The sequence below is a fragment of the Meriones unguiculatus genome, chromosome 7, assembly GCF_030254825.1.
Source record: "Meriones unguiculatus strain TT.TT164.6M chromosome 7, Bangor_MerUng_6.1, whole genome shotgun sequence".
Taxonomy (NCBI): Eukaryota; Metazoa; Chordata; class Mammalia; order Rodentia; family Muridae; genus Meriones; species Meriones unguiculatus.
Window position 1 is genome coordinate 46,255,098 of NC_083355.1, and position 20,817 is coordinate 46,275,914.

General features: G+C 50.7%; 1 protein-coding gene across 1 annotated transcript; it reads right to left on the bottom strand.

The window, feature by feature from the left end:
- Positions 1-246: 246 nt before the first annotated feature.
- On the bottom strand, positions 247-19,670 carry Trpv1 (transient receptor potential cation channel subfamily V member 1). The gene is made up of 15 exons (XM_021654614.2): positions 19,387-19,670; positions 18,511-18,677; positions 18,278-18,430; positions 17,679-17,819; positions 17,250-17,548; positions 16,213-16,392; positions 13,763-13,921; positions 12,181-12,276; positions 10,447-10,517; positions 7,781-7,946; positions 7,339-7,405; positions 5,674-5,996; positions 4,966-5,093; positions 4,399-4,514; positions 247-619 (listed from the first exon to the last, which is right to left on the bottom strand). The coding sequence occupies exons 1-15, from the start codon at positions 19,668-19,670 to the stop codon at positions 447-449; spliced, it is 2,523 nt and encodes an 840-aa protein (XP_021510289.1). The 3' UTR covers positions 247-446.
- Between the last annotated feature and the right edge of the window lie 1,147 nt (positions 19,671-20,817).

Below are 20,817 nucleotides of genomic sequence, written 5' to 3' on the forward strand. Positions count from 1 at the left end.
CAAATGACAAACTCCTCCAAAACCTCTCATGGTAGGTAAGATAGTCAACAGAGTATAGAGTACAAAGGTTTCAGCATTTTATGTTAAAGCAAGTAGTTAAAGGTTGTTTTCCTTGGCTACAGTTGCTCAGAGTCCCAGCCATTCAAAATCAAATAAAAGCAGGGTCCAACAGGTGTCCATCCACTCTGTTTAATAAGGTCTGTAAAGAGTTGAAAGGCAAAGGTTTGAAGATTCGCCTGAGGGCAGTCATGGCGGATACAGACCTGTCTTCCCACACCCTCCCACCTTCCCACAGCACATCCATTGAAGTCCTAGAAACATGCCTAGGCAGGCACAGAGTGGACCCAGCCAACATCAACCCGGTGCTGATTCTCCCTGACAGACCCTTCCCCCATGGGGGCAATGGGCCATCCAAAGACCCAGCACTGACTCCTGCATGGTGTCCCTCACTTCTCTCCTGGGGCCATGGAATCCTTGAAGACCTCAGCATCCTCTGGCTTAAGGGACCCTGCAAAATGCTTCAGATGAACTTCCTCGGGCTGGGTGGTATGCCTATCTCGAGTGCTTGCATCCCTCAGAAGGGGAACCAGGGCAAAGTTCTTCCAGTTTCTCCCTGAAACTGAAAAGCAGTACGTCATTACTACATTGGATGGAACAAAGCAAACCTGGACTTACTCGTGGGCTCCACACCAGATGAAAGGGGACCCAGCACCCCTCAACCACAGACGCTTCTTCACAGCAAACAGAAAACCACAACTGGATACAAGGCAGAGCTCAGCTGGTCCTGGAGAGCCCAGGCCCAGTGAATACATCACACAACTCCTGCACCTAGAGCTCAGGGAACACTTTGGAAAGGGAGGCAAAGACTGTAAGAGGCAGAGGACCAGGATGTCTGCTATGAGACTGTTTCTGAGAAATGGCTGCCTAAGTAAGACCTGAACAATGGCAATATCAATAGACATGCTAGTTCGGAAGGGGGAAATCTCAGAGTCCCATTGCTAGATAAAGACCTGCCTGCAGCTAATGACTGCTGAGAGAGGGACTCAATCTCTCCCAGGGACTAGGCCCCTAACTGGTGATCCAGTACAAGGGTTAGCCTTGAAGCCAGAAGCAGACTCAGAAGGCTACATTTGTGCATATATATTATAATATATAATATCACACATATTATATATACTATTATATATAACATAAATAATATATAACAAAAGAAGAGGTCATGGGAGGGGTTGGAAGGAAGGGACATGGGTAGGAGTTGGGAGGAGAAAAATAATGTTGTTATATTTTCATTTCAAAATATATTTTTTAAAATTCTTATCCAGGCTTATTGGCACACACTTTTAATCCCAGCACTTGGGGGAATATGACAGATGGATCTCTGAGAGTTCAAGGCCAGCCTGATCTACATAGTGTGTTCCAGGACAGCCAGGGCCACATAGTTAAGACCCTGTCTAGGAAAAAATAAAAAATCTTTGAGCTCTTGGATCCATGAAATTTCTTCTTCCTTTGACAGTTCAAGGAACTCATCCACCCAGGTAAATATCTTAAATTTTCTTCCTCCCCAGGACCTGGAAAACCTGTGACCTTGTGAGTCTATCACACACCAACTTCTGACTCCATTTCCTCTCTGCCCAGATGGCAGGGTCCAGCTCCATACTGGGCTGCTCTAAAGTGAGGAACAGCAACCAAAAAGTAAAAAAATAAAAAGACATTGGGTCACGGTCCCAGCAGGACACAAAAGCCAGGGGAGACCTGGTGGCACTGGACTTCAAACAGGAACTTTGGCAAGACCGAAGACCCCTGGGAGCTCTGAGAGAAGACTCGGTTATCACTGCCAATGAGATCTGACCATCTGGCCACAGAGTCGAGACACCCAGCTTGGGAACTGTTGACCTCGCCAGTTCCAGGGTCTCCAGAGCCATCTGAGTTCCGGCAGCGTTCACCACCTTCTGATACAGAAGCTGTGCACTGCCCAGCTCTGCTTACCACGTCCTGCCCTGGCCTCTCCCTCCCGCATTTTCCCACATCGTCCTACCACAGGCAGCTTGCTGGGGAGAGGTCCTTGTTGTCCAGATTATATGACTGTCATCACTAGAGTGTCTACTGCTACAAAGGCGAGAAAGCAAGATTATAAAGGAATGTTCCCTAAGAAACAAGTCCATAAACTCAACAGTGAAAGCGAACGACCTAATATAAAACTCCATGGCTCCTGTTCCAAATGGCTAGTCTAACAAGATGGATGTCCACTGAGGTGTGCAGCGCAGAGGGCATGAGGTCCTTGTGCTCACAAAGAAGAAACCAGGGACGTTAACCAGGGAGCGGGTGTTGTTACTAGCCTGGTGGGCTGTGCTATCTACAGGATGGGCCTCACCTAAATCCCCAGACTCTCATCCCAGCCTCCTCCTCCCTAGACCTTTATCTGAGCACTGTTTCTCAGCAGAGAGAACCCATCCCTAGGGGAGATGTCTCATGTACTTTGGAGCTTGGTGACCTCTGTGATGACCTAGACCATACCAGATCCTCTCCTATGTCCTTAAGCTAAAGAATCCATTCCTATGGAAGAGGTTACATGTACTTTGCAAAAGAGTTTCAGTATAGTCACACTTTAAGCTTTATTGTGATGATTGTCACCAGGAATTTTTTTCCCAAAATGATACTTAAATATGTACTTAAATATGTCTAAAATAAACTGCTTGGTGTCAGACTCTAACAACGCTGGCTAACTAAGTCAGTAGGAGGATCATGGTAAGCCACTCAAATCGCACACAAAGCCATCTTTGAGTAGATATCTAACACTGTTAGCACCTAACAAATTGAAAAAACAAATTGATGATGTGACCAGGGAGTCTTTGCAATTAACATTCCTAGAAAAGTCACAGAACTTCTGGCACACACAATTAATGGAGCTCCCGACCAGGGAACTGTTCCCACTACAGATTGTTCCTGTAGAAGAGATGGAATCCAGGATGCTAGACCAGCATTCCACCGTGAGCTACCTCACCCATCCCCAAGGGAGCCTCTGATGAAATACATCTCTATATCCAACTGCAATGGAGGATCTTGTACTCATAACAACCACAGCTGAGCAAAATTGCATTCGGCAGATGTGTTCAGGCCTGCAGTGACAGATGTGAGATACTACAAACCCTAAGGGACATGTCATTCCCAAGGGGAGCTCTGTGAACACTCTGCCTGCCGGCTTAGAAACAACTTTACAAACTATAATGCATAAGAGGCCACCCTGGCAGCTGACAGGCTAGAACCAGGAGAACAGAGTGTAGAATAGAGGCTGTGGCATGAGGGCTGGTCGGCTTGGTCCTTGGCTGCGAACTAGACCCAGCTTGCTGGTGGTGAGATTGCATGAGGCTTAGCAGAGAATGGCACAACTGGAAGCAGGGTGGACGCACTTAAGCTTGAGTGTAAGGGGGACCTGCCAGCATGTGGAAACATCCTTACACTCATGCCCTTACACACTCAAGGCGATGCCTTAGTAACTGAAGTGCCTACTTAACAAAAACTCAGTGGTCTTAGAGGGAAGGTAACTGAGTACAGACTCCCCACAGTATCTAAACCACAAGCTGAAAACACTGGACCTAAAAGGGAAGCCAAGGAAATGTGGTCATCTGTCCCAAAACAATATATAGATACATAGAGAAATGGATGCCAAGGTGGCCCAGATGTTGAAATTAGCTAGAGACTGCTGACCTTGTGCGTGGTAGGCTGAGAGCAAGCCCTCTGAGCCAGTCCATACCTTCGCAGACAGAAATGTGCAAAATAACATTAATATGTTCAAAGAAGCAGAGGAAAATGAGCTCCTAATGAAAGAACAGCTACAGGATCCTCAAAGAAATGGAAACAACACAGAAAAAGCAAAAACCCTAAAACCAAAAGGCTTAAAACTTGAAGTGTGAAGTTCTCTGGTTGGGATTAAGAACACTTTGGAGCTGGCTAAAATGTGGGAGGAGTCAATGAATAAGAAAGGAAGATCAAAAGCCCTCAACTCTGAGGAAAAAATAATAGCGACAAAATGAACAAAACCTCCGAAAATTCTGCAGCAACACTGCATGGCCCAACACCCAGCCTCTCATACTATGGCCTGTGACCCCACATGGGATTAACTTAAAACGGGGTCATGAAAATGTTGGCTAAAGTTAAAAGCTTGCTGAACGTGAAATGAACAAGAGGTTAATTTGAAATCGAATGTGTAATGAATCCAAGGAGCTTCTGGCAGTAGCGCACAGGGGTGTCACTAAGCATGTCACTAAGCATGAAGCATGGGCTGCCATCTGCAGCTGCCACACAGTGCAGGTCTAATGGCAGGCAGCTCAACATGGCGTAGGGAAGCTGCCTTCCCGTTGCTGGCCCCTCCCTGCCGTGGCACCACCCGTCACACCTCACCTCGGCCTGACCTCAGGGAGAAGCTCAGGGTACGCTTGACGCCCTCACAGTTGCCTGGGTCCTCATTGATGATGCCCACGTTGGTGTTCCACGTAGTCCAGTTGACCTCGTCCACCCTGCAGGGGAGGGGAGAGGGTCTGGGAGGCCAGCTCTCTCAAGCTGAACAGCCTTCATATCAGGATGAAGACACAGCAGGCAGAGAGATGGCCAGGGCTTGTTTTATGGACACTCCTCCTACCCAACGCTCCACAAGGTCCAAGAATTTTCAACACTGGATTCCTGGGTTTGTCTCTGTTCACCAGGTAGTCATTCTGGAACACCTAAAGTTTTCAGTGCTTAATGTTGGAAGCCCTACCTCCTGAGGTCTGAGACGGGTGTCCTGTGCCCAGAAGAGTCCTGGGGTGGCCCTTATAACCTGTTGCTGGCCTTGAGAGTTCCCTATCCCTACGACTAGCCCCAGGGAGCCCAAAGCCTGCTCTCTACACCTCGTCTTGCTCCAGATAGGCCCCCCGGGCTCAGGACGGACACCAGCATTTTCTCTCAGCTTTGATTCCCACTTGGGCCTACCTGAAACACCACCGGTAGTCATCTTTGCCATCAGGTGTGAAGCCCACCTGCAGCAGCTTGCCAGAGCGGAAGGCCTTCCTCATGCACTTCAGGAAGCTCTTCTCTGTATCCAGGATGGTGATGGCTCTCTGGCAGACAAGAGAAACAGCCCACCAGCCTGGATCAGCCTCCCCAGAATCTCCCTCAGCCCCAGGCCTCCTACCACAGCCTGTTTCTAATGTCTGGCAGGCTTATGCTCCATGAACAACACCAGTCAAGTGTGCCTATGCCTGGTAACCACCTCCTGGGTCCAGGAAGGCAACCCTATGAAGTAATGGAGTCCACAAAGGGCCCACATCGGGTGAGTTCGTAGTCAGAACTGCGAGGTCTAAACCCTAACTCTGCTACCTGCCCACTGTGTGCCTGAAACATAGATGGAGGGCATCTCTAGACCTCAGAGCTTTGTCCTGTGGTGGAAAACCCATGGGGCTAAGCCTACATCTCCTGCCATGTGGGAGCGCTCAGCCCCAGGCCAACAAATAAAAGTGTCTGTGAGCACCAGCGAGGCTCAGCTGACTGCTTGTGGGTGACAACAGGGTTCCCACAGGAAGGCAGTCTACCAGGGGGATGCCGACAGGGCTTCCTGCCCCTCCTCAGTCCCCCAGGGGCTCAAGCGCACCACTGCTAACAAGCGGGAAAGGCCGCACTCCCGGCCCGCACCGCGCCCACCTGCAGCTTCCAGATGTTCTTGCTCTCCTGAGCGATCTTGTTGACGGTCTCGCCCATGAGCGCGATGAGCATGTTGAGCAGGAGGATGTAGGTGAGAATCACGTAGGCCAGCAGCAGGATGATGAAGACAGCCTTGAAGTCGTAGTTCTCGGTGAACTCCAGGTCGCCCATGCCGATGGTGAACTTGAACAGCTCCAGACACGTGGAGTACAGGCTGTTGTAGGAGTTGTCGGGCGACCTGCAGGCGGGCCCCCGCCACCTGTGCTGCGTGGCCTCCATGGGCACAGAGCTGTTCTTCCCATCCTCGATCAGGGTCACCACAGCTACGGGCCACAGGACAAGGGTGGAGTGCATGGAAACCAAGACCCCAGCCCCCTCGCCTACCCCAGCCCCCGCAGCAAGAAGGCCCCTGAGTCATGCAGCACCCCCCACCCCAGAGCATTATAAACTATAATAAGACGCCGCTTTGATATGATAAGAGCTTTGTCATGATCTAGGAGAAATAGTGTTTGGAGAAATCTGCAAAGCTATGTAAACTGTTCTACAGAGGCCTTTGCGTACTATACAACATGCTCAAATGTTCAACACAGGCCCGGCTCACTTTGCCAGCCACGCCGCGTCTTTTAGACGTCCACTCTAGAGCCATGAATGTGAAGAAGTTCAAGGCAGAGCGTCCCCTGAGAATGTTCTTTGGAGCAGTAGGGCCGCTATGCAGCTGTGTGCCAGTCTTAGTGTGGACCTGAGAGCACCCCTGAGCCCATCCCTTCCCATCAAGTGCCACGCCATAACCGCCAGGTCCCTCCTCCCAGGCACAGATGTGCATGCCTCCTGGACAGGAATCTTAAAATGAGCTTCAGAGTGGGAGCAGAAACGCGCATGCCTCAGGAACTGTATGAGTGCGGAAACCAGCTGAGGACTGGGGTAGGTTGTGAGAACAGGATGTGGCTCAGTTCCCGGGGCGAGGATCCAGCTTTAAGGAGCTCCCAAGGGCTGGATCTCAGCTTCAGAATAATTAATGATAGTAAGGATTATGATTCATGTAACAGCAAGAATCCACACAGAATAAAAAGAACCCGCAGGCTATCCATTCTCATGCTGAAAAATACAACTGCAGAGAAGGAGAAAAGCTCTTCCTTATGATAAAATGCCAGGGACTAATGGTGCAAGAAATGGTGGGGCTGGGGAATTGCATGAAGGTAAGTGGGCACTCGCCTGGCATGTATTAGACCCTGAGTTCCATCTCCAGCATGAAGGGGGAGAGGAGTAGGGAAGAAAAGGAAGAGAGAGACAAAGAGGCAGATTTTTTATATGGTAAAATTTGAGAATCTGGGTAAAAAGAAGCAAGAAGTTCTTACAACTCTTAAAACTTCCCAGTGAGTCTGAAATAGTGTTGGGATAAGATGTATGAAAACTAGGTAAAAATGTAGCTTCTATGGCAAGCACAGCATCTCTAAAACGACTGAGGACATCTCTCATAAATGACACTTCCACGTTCCCAGACTCGTGCTGATGTGTGTTCTGTCCACCCACTCTGCCACCTGCAAGTATGCACCTGTCTTCCCCAGCTGTCTCCCCCACCTGGTTTCTCCCATGTCCCTGCAGAGCCTGGGGAGGTCAGATGAGCAACACACCTGCCCACCCACCGGACTTGACTCAGCCTGTTACCTGTGGAAAATCCAAACAAGAACACGAGGTAGACGAACATAAATCGGCACAGGTCTCGGAGGATCATCTGCAGGGAAAAGCACCCTCATGAGAGACAAGCCCAGCGCTGGGAGGGACACAGGAGTGGCCAGGGCTGCAGCAGCCTGGAGCAGGCAGAGAATCCTGCAGAGGGCCGGGCTCCATGGTCTTCAGCTCAGACATCCTGAAGGAATCACTCACACCTCTCCCTCCCACATCTTTTGCTCAGATTGAGAGATGGCAGTTCAGGATGCAAGGGCAACAAGTTTGAAGAGACCTCCATGCCAGGGTCAGTGCCAGGTTGCTTGATTCTTGGGGATTAAATAAGCTAAGAGCTAAATCAATGGCTCCCTGGAGGACACAGAGGCTGAACAGAGGGTATGGGACAGTACCTCACATCTATGGAAACACGTGGGGTACCCACCTTCTCAATCATGACAGCGTAGATGCCCATCTGCTGGAACCCTCGGGTATAGTAGAGCATGTTGGTCCAGCCCATGGCCAGAGAGAACACCATGGAAGCTACATACTCCTTGCGTTGGCTGAAGTACAGTACCACAGACACCAGCATGAACAGTGACTGCACGAAGCTAAGGGCAGAGGCAAAGCTGTTCAGGTTAGGGGAAGCCAGAAACGAAAGGCCTTGGGCTGCACAAGTGGGAATGTGCCCATTCAGGGGCTGGCTGTGGGCTGCCCTGCTTCTTTCAGCCCACACACTCTCAGCAGGTACAAGGAGGGAAATGCATGACAGGTTGGGAGGCAAAAATCTATTCTCAGAAGCACAATGTAAATATAGTACAGATGGTCCTTGACTTGTGATGGTTAAACCCTGCACAATCCATCATACATCAAAAATATAAGTGAGCAATGTACTGAACACCGCAACCTACCAATCACAAGCACTCGACAGGGTCAGCAGCTCCCCCGCAGGGCTACCCCACTGAAAACACTGAAAGCTGAGTGGGGAAACAAGAATTGGCCGGGAAAGAGGAAGATGGGAGAGTTCCAAAGCTGACAGCAGAGAGAAGTGTCAGGATGAGATGAGGGACAAGCTGGAAAGACCACCCAATAAGAAAGAGGAAACAGGGTATGCACTCTGGATGGAAAGGCAGGAGGTTTGCTGAGAGTTGGAACTGGGGCCAGCCTGGGCTATATAGTGAGACCCTGTCTCACATGAACAAAAGAGAGGAAAACTTTAGAAAGAAATCTCTCAGTAAAGCCTGTCTCTGACTTGGCTGTTGCCTTTGGACCTCTTCCCCCAGCTAGGCTGCCTGGTCTGGCCTCAGTGGGTGTGCTTTCTCCTGCTGTGATGTGAGGTGCCACAGTGGGTTGGTACCCTTGGAGGCCACCCCTTCTCTGAGAAGAGTGGGGAAGGGAAGAAGGGGGCATGAGGGTGGGACTGGGGGGAAGCGGGGAGGTGGCTGGAATCAGGCTGTAAAGTGATCAAATAAATAAGTAAATAGCCCTCAATGGGAAAAAAAGTGATTTGGCCATGTGTTATAATTTATGGCTTGAGTTTGAGGAAAACTGCACCTGCTTTTACATGTGTGAGAAGAATTAACATTGTGTACAATGAAAACTAAGCAAGTGAAATTTAAGGGAATTAGCTTCAAAAGAAACAGAAAATGTAATAGGACTATTGTGATGCTATTCAACACTTATTTACAATATTTTTCCAATTTACTTACTTACAAACTTATGGAAATATTTACAAAGGCATAAGAATGCAAATGCTGACTACTAGATATTATATAATCACATTGGAATGATGAAGGAGGGGAAGCAGATGGGGAAGAGGATAATAAATCCTTATCTTTGGCAGCAGGAGTGTCAGAAGAGCCCAAGGAAAGAGGATTTCAGAAAATAGAAAATGGTTGGGGCAAGAAATTAGTTTGAGATATAAGCACTTTTGCACTTTTGTGATTTATATTAACATGTATGAGTAGTAAATGCACTATATATCCATAGTAGTTTTGATAAAATAAAAGCACTGTGTGTGTGCACAAGTATATATGTGTGTGTGTGCATTTGTGTGTGCACATGCATGTGTGTGTGTGTGTGCGTGTGTTAACATAACTACAATGTGGCTCTACCTTCTAGAAATGGAATCTTGAGTCTACTGGCACAATGCTAGGTAGGGGAGAATTTCTTCTCTTAGGCAAATCAGTATTGTGATAACCAGTTGCTATGACCCTGCAGCTTGAACTAGCCCTTTTGGGCTACAACAAAAGCACCTGAAGATTACAGTGGTAACGTGAGGCTTGTGAATCCTAGAAACAAACTAGTCACAGTATCACTAGAAATCAACCGCTTAATCACACCAGAAATGAAAAGAGAAGCCCCAGGATTGAGAGAAACGTGGACATCAGAAGAGAGGTCAAGTCAGGGTCCCAGGAGAGCCGTGGTGGGAAGCCTCTGTGCAGGAGGTGTGAGGTTCCAGTTTCTTCTGAGCAGAGGCTCTCCGCAACATCTGTGCCTTTGCAGTGGCTAAAAGCAGTGGCTCTCAGCCAGGAGCACACACCACCCCTGCCTCGGCCACTCACACCTTTGTCTGTGTCTATCTGCAGGCGTTTTAAGTAGTCAAGACTGGAAGCTGGGGAGAAGCTACTGGGGAGAGGCCTGGGGTGCTGCTAAATACTCAGTGCACAGATAACTCCTTTCCCACCAACTGTGAGTTATCTAGTCCGAGATGTCCACTCAGCTCGAATGAAAAAACAACAACAACAAAAATAAAAACCTGCCTTAAGGACTAGAGATTCTAGAAGGTAAGAGCCCCCATGTCCCAGTGTTGACCCAGCCAATGGCAGAGAGATGCACACACTGGGGGCAAAGGAGAGAAAGGAACACCTAACTCCAACTGTAAATCATGTGACCTGTGACACAGTCCATCACCCAGCACCCGACACTTATCTGGCAAAGTAAACAGCAGCTGACATTCATCTGATGAATACTGGTTGAGTCCCTCCCACCTTCCCTTCAACATACTTCCTGAGGCCCTACTACGCGCCTATTCGAGCACAGGTGAGAAGATGAGAACTAACTTCAGTCACCTCCGAAAGTCAGACAGACAGAGCACAAAACGTCACTTACAAAAGAATCTCGCTGTAGCTGTCCACAAACAAACTCTTGAGGGACGGCCGCCTCTGCAGGAAATACTGAATCTGCGAGTAAACAGACAGTGTGAGTTTCTGGGAAGTGCTGGATTAGGCTGAATGGGGGAGCTCCTGCCACGCCTGGAACAGGGGAGTGGGCTCCAGCAGAGAACAGGAAGAACGGGGCAGCAGTGGTCTGGCCTAATGAGGCAGGTGACTAAAGTGACTCACAGGAAGCTTTAGAAACATAGCCTGCAATCACAAGTGTGCCTAGAAGGCAATTCAGAGAGAGAGAGAGAGAGAGAGAGAGAGAGAGACCACCAAGATTCTACCCGCTGCTGTGATGCCATGAGAGGGCCGAGAGACTTTTCTTCTAATTGGTGTGCCCACCGCCACCCTCCTTTTCTATAAATGAGCATGACATCATAGTAAAAATCCCTTTATGCAGCCACAACCAAACTAACTCACCAGATCAACCTCTGGTGGCTGAGGAATCCTCTCAAAATACCCACACACACACCTGCCCCCAGTTTAACTGTTTGCTGGGAGGTGTCCATTTGCTGCTGGAGCTTTATTCTTTCTTAGATAAGTTACAACTGTGAAAAAACAGTGCTTCCATGCAGACAAACTTCAGTAATTTATAAAAGTCCATAAAAGCAAATGTGGTGGTTGAATGAGAATGGCCGCCCACAGACTTGTCTGTTTGAACACTTCATCCCCAGGGGTGGAACTGTTTGGGAAGGATTGGGAGGTGTGGCCCTACTGGAGGAGGGGTGTCACAGGGAATAGGATTTGGGGTCTCAAAAACTCCTCCCACCATCCCCAGCCTTCTTCTTCTCTCTCTCTCTCTCCCTCCCTCACTCACTCTTTGTCTGCTGTTCAAAATGTGGGTTCTCAACTGCTGCTCCAGCTGCCCAATGCCTGCCACCTCCATGCCTCCATCATGGATTCTAACCCTCTCAAACAACAAGGCAAAAGCCTCTTTTTTCTGTAAGTCCCTTTGCTGTGGTGTCTCATTGCAGCAATGGGAAAGTAACCAACAGAGACGGTGAGTCGCTGTAAAGACAGCAGCGGCTTACAGCACAGGCGCAGAGGTTAAAATCGCAGTGATCCCACCAGGTGAGCCGTGCACACCTGCCATCCCAACATTTGCAAAGAGTCCATACAGGAACCTTGTGTCAAAGAAAAAAGTTTCAAATTCTGCATTCAGATCCATGCACCTGAGTTCTTACCCCTCTCCAGCTTTACTCAAGGAAAGTGAAACTAACCAACATAAACCAGATGTTCCCTAAGCTCTAGTTTTTGCAGAGAAATTGACATAAAATTCTAAAAGGCGGCCCCATGTTCAAAGAAAAGATCCCAGGGCCTGAGGAGTTGCCACAGCCAGGAAAGCGCTTGCAGGGTGAGAAGATCAGCACTCATGAATAAAATCCAGGGGCAGCAGCATTACATATCTGTTAGAAGAGTGCTGGGTAGGTGGGTGCTGGGTAGAAGGAGCCCGGAGCTTGTTGGCCAGGCAAAGGAAAGACCCTCCCACAAGAACAGCCCTGAGGCTTAGCGGCCCAGACCTGTTCTGTGTTGCAGGGTCACCGTGTGCCCTTAGGAACACACTGGTGGCCCATGCAACCCAGCCATGAACACCGAAGGAGTCTCACCTTCGCCCACTCAGCTCACAGCTCTCTCGGCTTTTGTCAGTGACAGTAGAAACTGACAATAGTAAAGGGATGCTTACCCCTCTGAAGAAGAAGTAGACTCCTCCTGACACAGACAGGATCTCTCCAGTGACTCGGAAATAGTCTCCAACGGTGTTCCTCAGCTTATAGGGGGGCTGTGAGGCACAAAGAAGCTGGCGACTCCATTCACTCACTCACTCATTCATTCAACAAACATTCACCAGGTGCTACCAGGTACCGCACCTCACAATTAAGATGTGGCTCCTCCTACCACAGAGGGCCTCTGAAAGACCCTACCCTGCAGGGTATCAAAGCAGAGGCTGAGACTCACAGACAAACTTTGGACAGAGTGCAGAGACTCTCATGAAAGAAGGGGGAGATAGAAGGACCTGGAGGGGACAGGAGCTCCACAAGGAGAGAAAAAAAAATGTGGGCACAGGGGTCTCTTCTGAGACTGATACTCCAAACCAGGACTATTCATGGAGATAACCTAGAACCCCTGCACAGATGTATCTCAAGGCAGCTCAGTATCCGAGTGGATTCCCTAGTAATGGAAACTGGGACTGTCTCTGACATGAACTCAGTGGCTGGCTCTTTGATCACCTCCCCCTGAGGGGGGAACAGCCTTACCAGGCCACAGAGGAGGACAATGCAGCCTGTCCTGATGAGACCAGATAGGCTAAGGTCAGAAAGAAGGGGAGGAGGATATCCCCTATCAGAGGACTAGGGGAGGGGCATGGGTGGAGAAGATGGAGGGAGGGTGGGGTTGGGAGGGGACAAGGGAGGGGGCTACAGTTGGGATATATAGTGAATAAACTGTAACTAATAAAAATAAATTAATTAATTAAAAAAAAGATGTGGCTCCTGCCTAGGAGTCAAGCCTCCACTAAAAGATAGAAACAGAGGCCTGGCAAGTTGACTCCACAGGCAGAAGCATGTTCCACACAAGTCTGAGAAGAGACCCCAGAACCCATAGTGAATGGACAGAGCTGACTCCCGGTAGCTGTTTTTTCTAATTCCAGTCTCCACACGTGCACTATGACACATGTGCATGCATGTGTGAGCTTGCGCACACACACACTCATCATACACTATACAACAACAACAACGATTGTAAAGAGAGAAGCACAGAGACAGTGAGTTATCGAGGGACATGTGCAGGAAGGTGCCCCTGCCAGTCCAGCTTCCCCGAGTCGCTGCTGCGTGGTCTCCCAGGCAGTGTCCCCAGGGCTCTGACTGCGAGGGAGCAGGTGACAGGATGGGTGGAGGTGCCCTTGGAGACCTGCGGCATTGGGGACCCCACTCTTCCCACAGCCCATGGTGGCCAGATGCTCTGCCAGGAGATACGGCCAGAGTTCCCCATGGATGTGGCAAGGGGACTGTCCTCCATACACCCATGTGGACAGTCCTCGTGTTTAGCCGGCATTTTCTGGACATTACCAGTGGCGTTTTGCAAACACTAGCTTACTCACTTATCTTGCTTATTAGCATAGTTCTCTCTCTCTCTCTCTCTCTCTCTCTCTCTCTCTCTCTCTAACAAAATGTATATATCCTTTTTCTTTTCAGGGTCTGGAGCCTATAGCATCTTAAGGGAGCGCCTCATCCCAACCCCCCAAACATGTCCCATGCCCCTGGCCGCACCAAGCCTTCCACAGGCCGATAGTAGGCAGCCGTGGTGAAGATGATCATGTAAAAGCAGTAGACGAAGAAGTTGAAGTAGAAGATGCGCTTGACAAATCTGTCCCACTTGTCCTGTAGGAGTCGGTTCAAAGGTTCCACCAGAAGCATGTCATGGCGGTTCTATGGGAGTAGAGAGAAGCAAGTCTCACTCCTGTACCAACAACTATCAGGATAGCCACAGCAGCCTATGGCATGCCTCACACCTATGCAGCCCACACAGCCTGCCAAGCAACCAAGAGTCGCCAGAGGTCTGAACCATTGGACAGCCAGGGTGTTAGGTTGGTCCCAGCTCTGCTGTAGTTCCCTGAGTGATCTACCCTCTGAGCTTCAGTGTCCCCGTGAGCACAGTGACTGGTGAGAAAACTGGATACGCCCTAAATCAGCGGTTCTCAACCTGGGTGTCGAGCAACCCTTTCACAGGGGTCACCTAAACCATCAGAAAATGCAGCGATTTATATTACAATACATAACAGCAGCAAAATTATAGTTATGAGGTAGCAATAAAAATAATTTATGGTTGTGGTGACCCCAGCATGAGGAGGTATTAAAGGATTGCAGCATTAGGAAGGTTGAGAACCACTACCTTAATGTGTGCTGACTTAAGGACTTAAGTGCTTCCCAGTATTCTAATTCCATCATCTCCAACTACTGGTTCTCTTCACTCCCAGACAGCGAGATCGTTCTGGGGAAGCTGAGGTCGCTTCTACATTTTTCACTTCTCGTGTTTGCAGCCCTGGGTCAGGCAGCAACTGCCTATGCACAATATGTGAGGGGTCCACAGGGGCACGGTGCCCACTACAGTCATTTGAAGTTTGCTTTAGGCAAAAGTCTCACATCCAAGGGCTTGAAGGCTCCTGTGGCCTAATGTGCCAGATGAGGCCCTGGCAGCTTGTCCTAGCCTCTCTCCGGTGCTGGAGTCCAAACCCAGCCCACGCTTGCACTCCACCAGAGACCCTATTGTGTGGTCAGAAGCCTGTAAGGAGAGGTTAGCTGCAGGGACCACCGATTATTTGGAGTAAAGCTGGCCTTCCACCAGTGTACCAAACAAGCCCACACTCCAACCCCCAGAAAGCCCTGGGAACATGAATTGTTGGTGGCCACCCCAGCGCTTTCCCTCCTCCAGGTTAAATTCCTCAGCCTGTGGTGAGGCTGTTCCCTAGTGACACCACCCATTTAAGAATTCAGAAGCCAGATTCAACATGGCCGCCCAGGAGGGACTGACAGGGCAAAATAGGCCAGGCCTCTCCTTCTGGACTCTGGTGCTGTAACTACAACTTCATCCATGGGGCACATCCATAGCCTCTCACTGCCTCCAGCAGAGCCTTCAGCTCCCAAGTCCACTTCCGGAGCTTGGAGTATCACTTTAGGAAGAAATGACAGGTGAGGTGGCCCTTCGTCCAGTGAAGGCAGGACAGACTGCTCAATAAGTGTCACTGAGCCCTCACTCAGTGCCATAACTATAAGGTAAAATGCGGCCCTTGGCACACAAAAGCAAGCTCTAGATAAAGTAGCCAAAATGAAAGGCGAACAAATGAGGAGCGCCGCTGGGTAACTCTGTGATGAACAGGCTTCAGAGCACAGCACACAACCCAGAAGCCATGAAAGAAAAGAAGACCAAGCAGCTTGACCTCGTCAGAATGAAAACCTTTATAAGTAAAGTATGTGAAATTGAAAGGCAAAAGACAGACAAGAGGAAAAAACGCATGCGCAATTGAAAAAGAAGTCAATAGTGTTTCTAAACCAGAAGGCAGCAGGCAGTCCTGCAAACCTTTGGAGACCTGCAAAAGGCCACCAAAGTCTCCTCCTCACCGCAGGCTGTGGTGACTTATAGCCCTACACTTTGGAAAGAGGGTCAGGAGTCCAAAGCCAGCCTGGGCTGCCTAGCAAGCTCTTGTCTCAAAAAAAACAAGGAGAAATATGGTGGGCATATGTTTTGATTTGTAGATACCAAGTTCATGTATCTTTCACTGAAAAATCCTCAGGCTCATGTCCTGCAGTGTGTGAGAAACTGCAGATATATTGACTATCATGTGGGCTTGAATGCTGGGCCACAGCTTTTAATGAGACAGACATCTGTGTGCCAAAGAAAGCTAACTACAACACACACCAATGAGAGGAAACAACTGTTTGTCCTACAGTATGTATAGCATGATCATGTTTACACAAATAATTAAAAAAAAGCCTTCCATGAAGCTTTTTACATGGTATAAAAGAGCTGTCTTTATCTTTCTGTACTTCTGAAATGTTCTCATTTTATGAGCTAACAGCTGCCTTCATTGGGGAAGGAAAACACAGTGGAAAAGAGGAGGAACAGGGCAGCAGGCTCCTGGCAGCAGTCTTTCCTGTGAGAGGCCACATGGGCTTGAGCAAGGGCAGCTTGGGGCTGGGTACACCTTGTTCTGGCTACTCACAGGGGTCTCGCTGCTGCTGTAGGCGATCACCTCCAGAACCGAGTTCTTCTCGCAGGTGTCAATGCAGGACAGGTCGTAAAGAGAGGAGTGCACAGGCCCATATGCCCATTCCGTGAACTTCCTGGACAGGTGCCGGCACTCGGGCTCCTGGATCTCCCTCTGGAGAATGTAGGCCAAGACCTAGAGCAGGTAGGAAGCCATCAGGCCAGCCCAGGCCATGGACTCTGAGCCCCTCTGCTAAGTGCACTCAGCTTCCCAGTTCAGACGACACTCAGCCCAAGCGCCAGCAACTATTGAGATCCACTGGCCAGCTGCCTCTGACCTCAGCAGCAGCCACAGCAGGTGCATTGCACCAGGGCCCCAAGGTCAATGTCCTTCTGTGACGGACAATGGTGACCCCTTCTAGAACACGTCAAACCAGAAAGAAATGATCAAAATCTAAAGAATAAAACAATCAGGATGATTCCTCCCTCTAAGCCCAGCACTGCAACTCTGAGACCAGCCTAGGCTACAGAATCACACACACACACACACACACACACACACACACACACACAGGGAAAAGGGGCGTGAAAGCCAATGAAAGCCATAGGATACTCCTACAGAGCTTAAGTGGGCAGGGCCAGCTTCCCAGGAGCCCTGCTCTTGAGAAAGCCCCCTCTTCCAGTTCAAGCAGCCCAAACACATCATCAACATGACCTGACATCACCCACAGGCCCTGGTTTGACTGGGGCCTGGTGTACTCCACCCTTCCCCCTTAGAACCCTCCTTGTCGTTCCAAAACTCCTGCTCACCCTGGTTTAACATCAACAGCCTCTGTTTCTCTCAACCTCAGCTGCACACACACACACCTTCTCTGTGACAAAGTTGGAAATTAAAAACCGTCATGTTGACCTTCACGGTTTCTGCTCACAGCTCCTTTGGGTCACATTAACACCCCTATTATCTGGCAGAATTAGAATCCTGTACCCGCAGTCCTCTCTCTAGCCACCCTCCCTGTATGGTAACAGCAGCTCCGGGCCAGAGCCCCCCCCTACCCCAATCTTCCCAGTGCTAGCAGCCAGAGCCAGCGGGGTGAGCCCCTTCTTGTTGGTGAGTTCTTCCAGCTTCAGCGTGGGGTGGAGTTTGGCCCCCAGGATCAGGATCTCGTTGTACATGTTTGTCACGAACTTGGTGTTGTCAGCCGTGTTATCTGCCACCTCCACCAGGGCGTGCAGCACGGTGTTGCCCACCGAATCCCGGGCACTGATGTCCGCCGGCTGCCATGAGTTCTGCAGCAGGAACTTCACAATGGCCAGCTGGTTGGTGCATGCAGCCAGGGACAAAGGCAGCTCACCTGCAGCCAACACAGGATCCCCAGTGGAGCCCCAGGAATGAGACTAGCTAGTCCCAGGGTGGCTGAGCCTCCAGCTCCCTCATGTCTGCCACATGGCCTCCCTACCAAAGCAGAAGCCAGGCCTCCCTACCAAAGTAGAAGCCAGGCCTCCCTTTGGTTTTCTTGAAAAAGTCGCCATTAGCCGCAGCCTGGACATCTGCGCCGTTCTCCACCAGGAGGGTCACCAGTGCCATGTTCCGCCTTTCGATGGCAATGTGCAGTGCTGTCTGACCTACAGAGGGATGCACACTGTTGCCTTTGCAATTACAGTCCTGTGGGGACCCAGAGAGACACGCCCAGGGAAGGTCCTGGACAGGCAGCAACAGCTGCTGGAAGAAGCACGCCAAAAACGCCTGCACAACCTCTCGCTGTAGGAGGACAGGACCCACAAACGAGGCCAGGAAAGTTCTGAGGCAGGAATGAAACAAAACAGAAAATACCAAGCTGCAAAGGAGAGGAGGCGGGAGGAGGGAGGCTGGAGGAGAGAAGGAAGAAGGAAGGTAGAGATGTGACAGCAAGGGGCAGGGACCACCAAGTCAGGAGGGCAGCAGAGACCCCAGCACACAGGAGGAGACTGCAGATGAGGAAGGGCAGGGGACAGAGCCAGGAAAAGGCACAGGGACAGGGATTGGGGCAACTCCCCCAGGGTGTAGATACATCGAAGCTGGGCTTGGCTACCTCCCTCCTCACCCTTGTAGTAGCTGTCTGTGTAGCTGGCATTGACGAACTGCTTCAGGCTGTCGGTCTGCCGGGCGATGTCCAGGAGCAAAGCGATGGTGTCATTCTGTCCATTGTGCAGATTGAGCATGGCTTTTAGCAGACAGGTCTTTCCTGTCTCTGGGTCTGAGGGGCAGAGAGAGGGTCAAAACTAGGTCAAGACTGAAAAAGGCCCCTCCCTAGGAAGCCAGACCGCACAGGGCCACCTTTGAACTCGCTGTCAGTCAGGCGCTTCTTGCTCTTCTGCAGAAAGGGCAGCAGGCTCTCTAGCTCCTGGCAGTTACTCTGAGCCACAGCATCGAAGATGCTCCTGCGATCATAGAGCCTGGGGAGCTTCTCAACACTGCTGGAGACAGAGTCCTGGGACAACTGCCTGGGAAATAAAACACACCCTCATCTCAGGCCCAGCTCTCCCCTTCAGCCTCTGGGGCCTGTCAAGGACTAACTAAGCCCCAAGGCAAACCAGCCGGTTTAAGAAACAAATGTAACTGTAATGGGATCCTGGGATACATATGTCTCTACCCTAGCCCTGACCTGTTTGCAGATAGCATGGAAAAAGTCTTGGCAACTGTCACCTCTTTTTCTATCCAGCCCAACTTCCTTCTGAGGCTCAGGAGACAGGAGCCTGGAGGAGGTGGGCAGGGTTGGCTTGGCCCCTGCTAAATGAAAACATCTTCATGCTACCCAGAAGCCACTCTGAATGACTCCCTGTCATCCTCAGAGGAGGTAGGAAGGCTGGTAGGCTCCTCACCCGAGCTGTTTGCCTTCTTAGTCCACAGAGCCTAACCTTGAACGTGAAGTCTAAGTATGTGGGGCTAGTGAGCTCTCAGGGCCTGGGTTTGGAACACATGCTGGAAGCTGCGGATCCGCATATAAACTCCAGCATCTGTAAGCTGTGTGTCCAGTGAGGCAGCAAGGCTGTGGGCCAGACCATCTCTGAAGGCTCCCAGCTCCCCAGCCTTGTGACATTGAACCCAGGAGCAGGAGCACATTGTGGTGCTTCTGGATGTGTGTACTCCATGGATGGTGCTGCCACCGGCAGGACCACATGGGTCTTGGGAGGGAAGGGCTCCCAGACTTACCTGGCACAGGCAGGTCCGTCCCCAGGCCTCTGGATGGTGACAACAGAGCTGACAGTGATTATAGGGCAGGAGGCCAGCCCGCCTTCTTCATAAGGGCAATCCATCGGGGAGGCCTCCTCTGAGTCACCCTTCCCAAAGAGCCGGGTGCGGCTTTTGCTGGGGAAAATGTGGGGTTTGGCTGTAGGTTGCTTGGAGTTAGGGTCTCTGTCTGGAGGATCCAGGCAGGGGTTCTCTTGGGGTGGGTGGTCAGATCCCCCCAACTCTGAGCTATCCCATTTCTTCATCCTTTCCAGATCCTCTGTGGCCCACTGTGCAACCTGTGGGAAGCCACAGAAATGAGGTCTGTGCCCATCTTGGGGACCACAAGCTTTCATCTCCTCCCCTCCCTCCTGGTCAAGGCCCCTGTGAAGCAGGACACCGCAAAATCCAATTAGTGCCTCCCTGTGAATTAAAGCTTTCAGGACCTCGCCTCCCACTTCAGCAGCCCCAAGAAAACAGGACTGCGGTGCTCAGTGGGCAGTGTGGCCACAGTGACCAAGCTCCCCACCTCGGAGCTGGCAAGCTCTGGGGCCGAGGTCAGAAGCCTCCCACCCCTGAGAGTCTCTGGGCCCCGGCCGCCTGGTCTGCCCTCTCTGCCTTCCCATGTCAGAGCAGAGAAGCAGCACGGAGGAACTCAGGAGTAAGGCCGATGAGGATGACCAAGCCCCACAGAGCCAGGCCATCAGAAGAGGATGCTGTCCACAGGAGAGGCTGCTGTCCCCGTGTGTGCTGCATCAGCTCCTGCTCCAGATGCCATCAGCCACGGGTCCCACCCACCTTTGCCCACACCACTGTGTCCGGGGCGGGGGGAGGAGCACACATGCAGCATACGTGCGTGCCTTGGGTCGTTCTGTGAAATGAGTGTACTTCAAGCCTCCCCACCTAGATTTTGCAGCATGGTTTGCTGACAGGTGTTCTAGACCCGAATCTGTAGAGATAAGCCGGCTCCTCAGGTGGGTGCACATACGAGGGAGCGGAAGCTTCTTCCCACCCTTCTCCCGCTCCCCTCCACCCGCTGGCCATCCTGCCCCTTGGTGCCCAGGTCTCTCCTGGATCAGGGCCTTTTGTTTCCATGCTGCTTCCACTTAGGGTGCTTTCTCCTCCTCTTCCCTTCCCAAATTTTCCCGCCTCTCAAATGCTCCCGCCTCTCAGGATCCAACACCGGTATGGCTACCTCAGCCAGGCCCCCTCGTCCCTGAACCTTCAGAGTAGCCAGGCTCCTGCCTATCCATCCTAACAGCACAGTCTGCCTTGCAGACCAACTATCTCTGCCTACCTGTTTGCTTCTTCCCATGCCCTGTGACCTCTGCCCTGCAGAAACTTGGCCTTAAAAAGCCATGCTGTGTCCCTTCCTACCAAGGCTTGGGAAACATCGTGGAAGGAGAGACAGAG

Coding starts and splice junctions, on each gene's coding strand:
- Trpv1 (XM_021654614.2), bottom strand. CDS start 19,670: ATGAAGAAATGGGATAGCTCAGAGTTGGGGGGATCTGACCACCCACCC. Junction 18,678..19,386: donor GACGGACCTGCCTGTGCCAG/GTAAGTCTGGGA, acceptor TTTATTTCCCAG/GCAGTTGTCCCAGGACTCTG. Junction 4,515..4,965: donor GACTACCGGTGGTGTTTCAG/GTAGGCCCAAGT, acceptor CCTCCCCTGCAG/GGTGGACGAGGTCAACTGGA.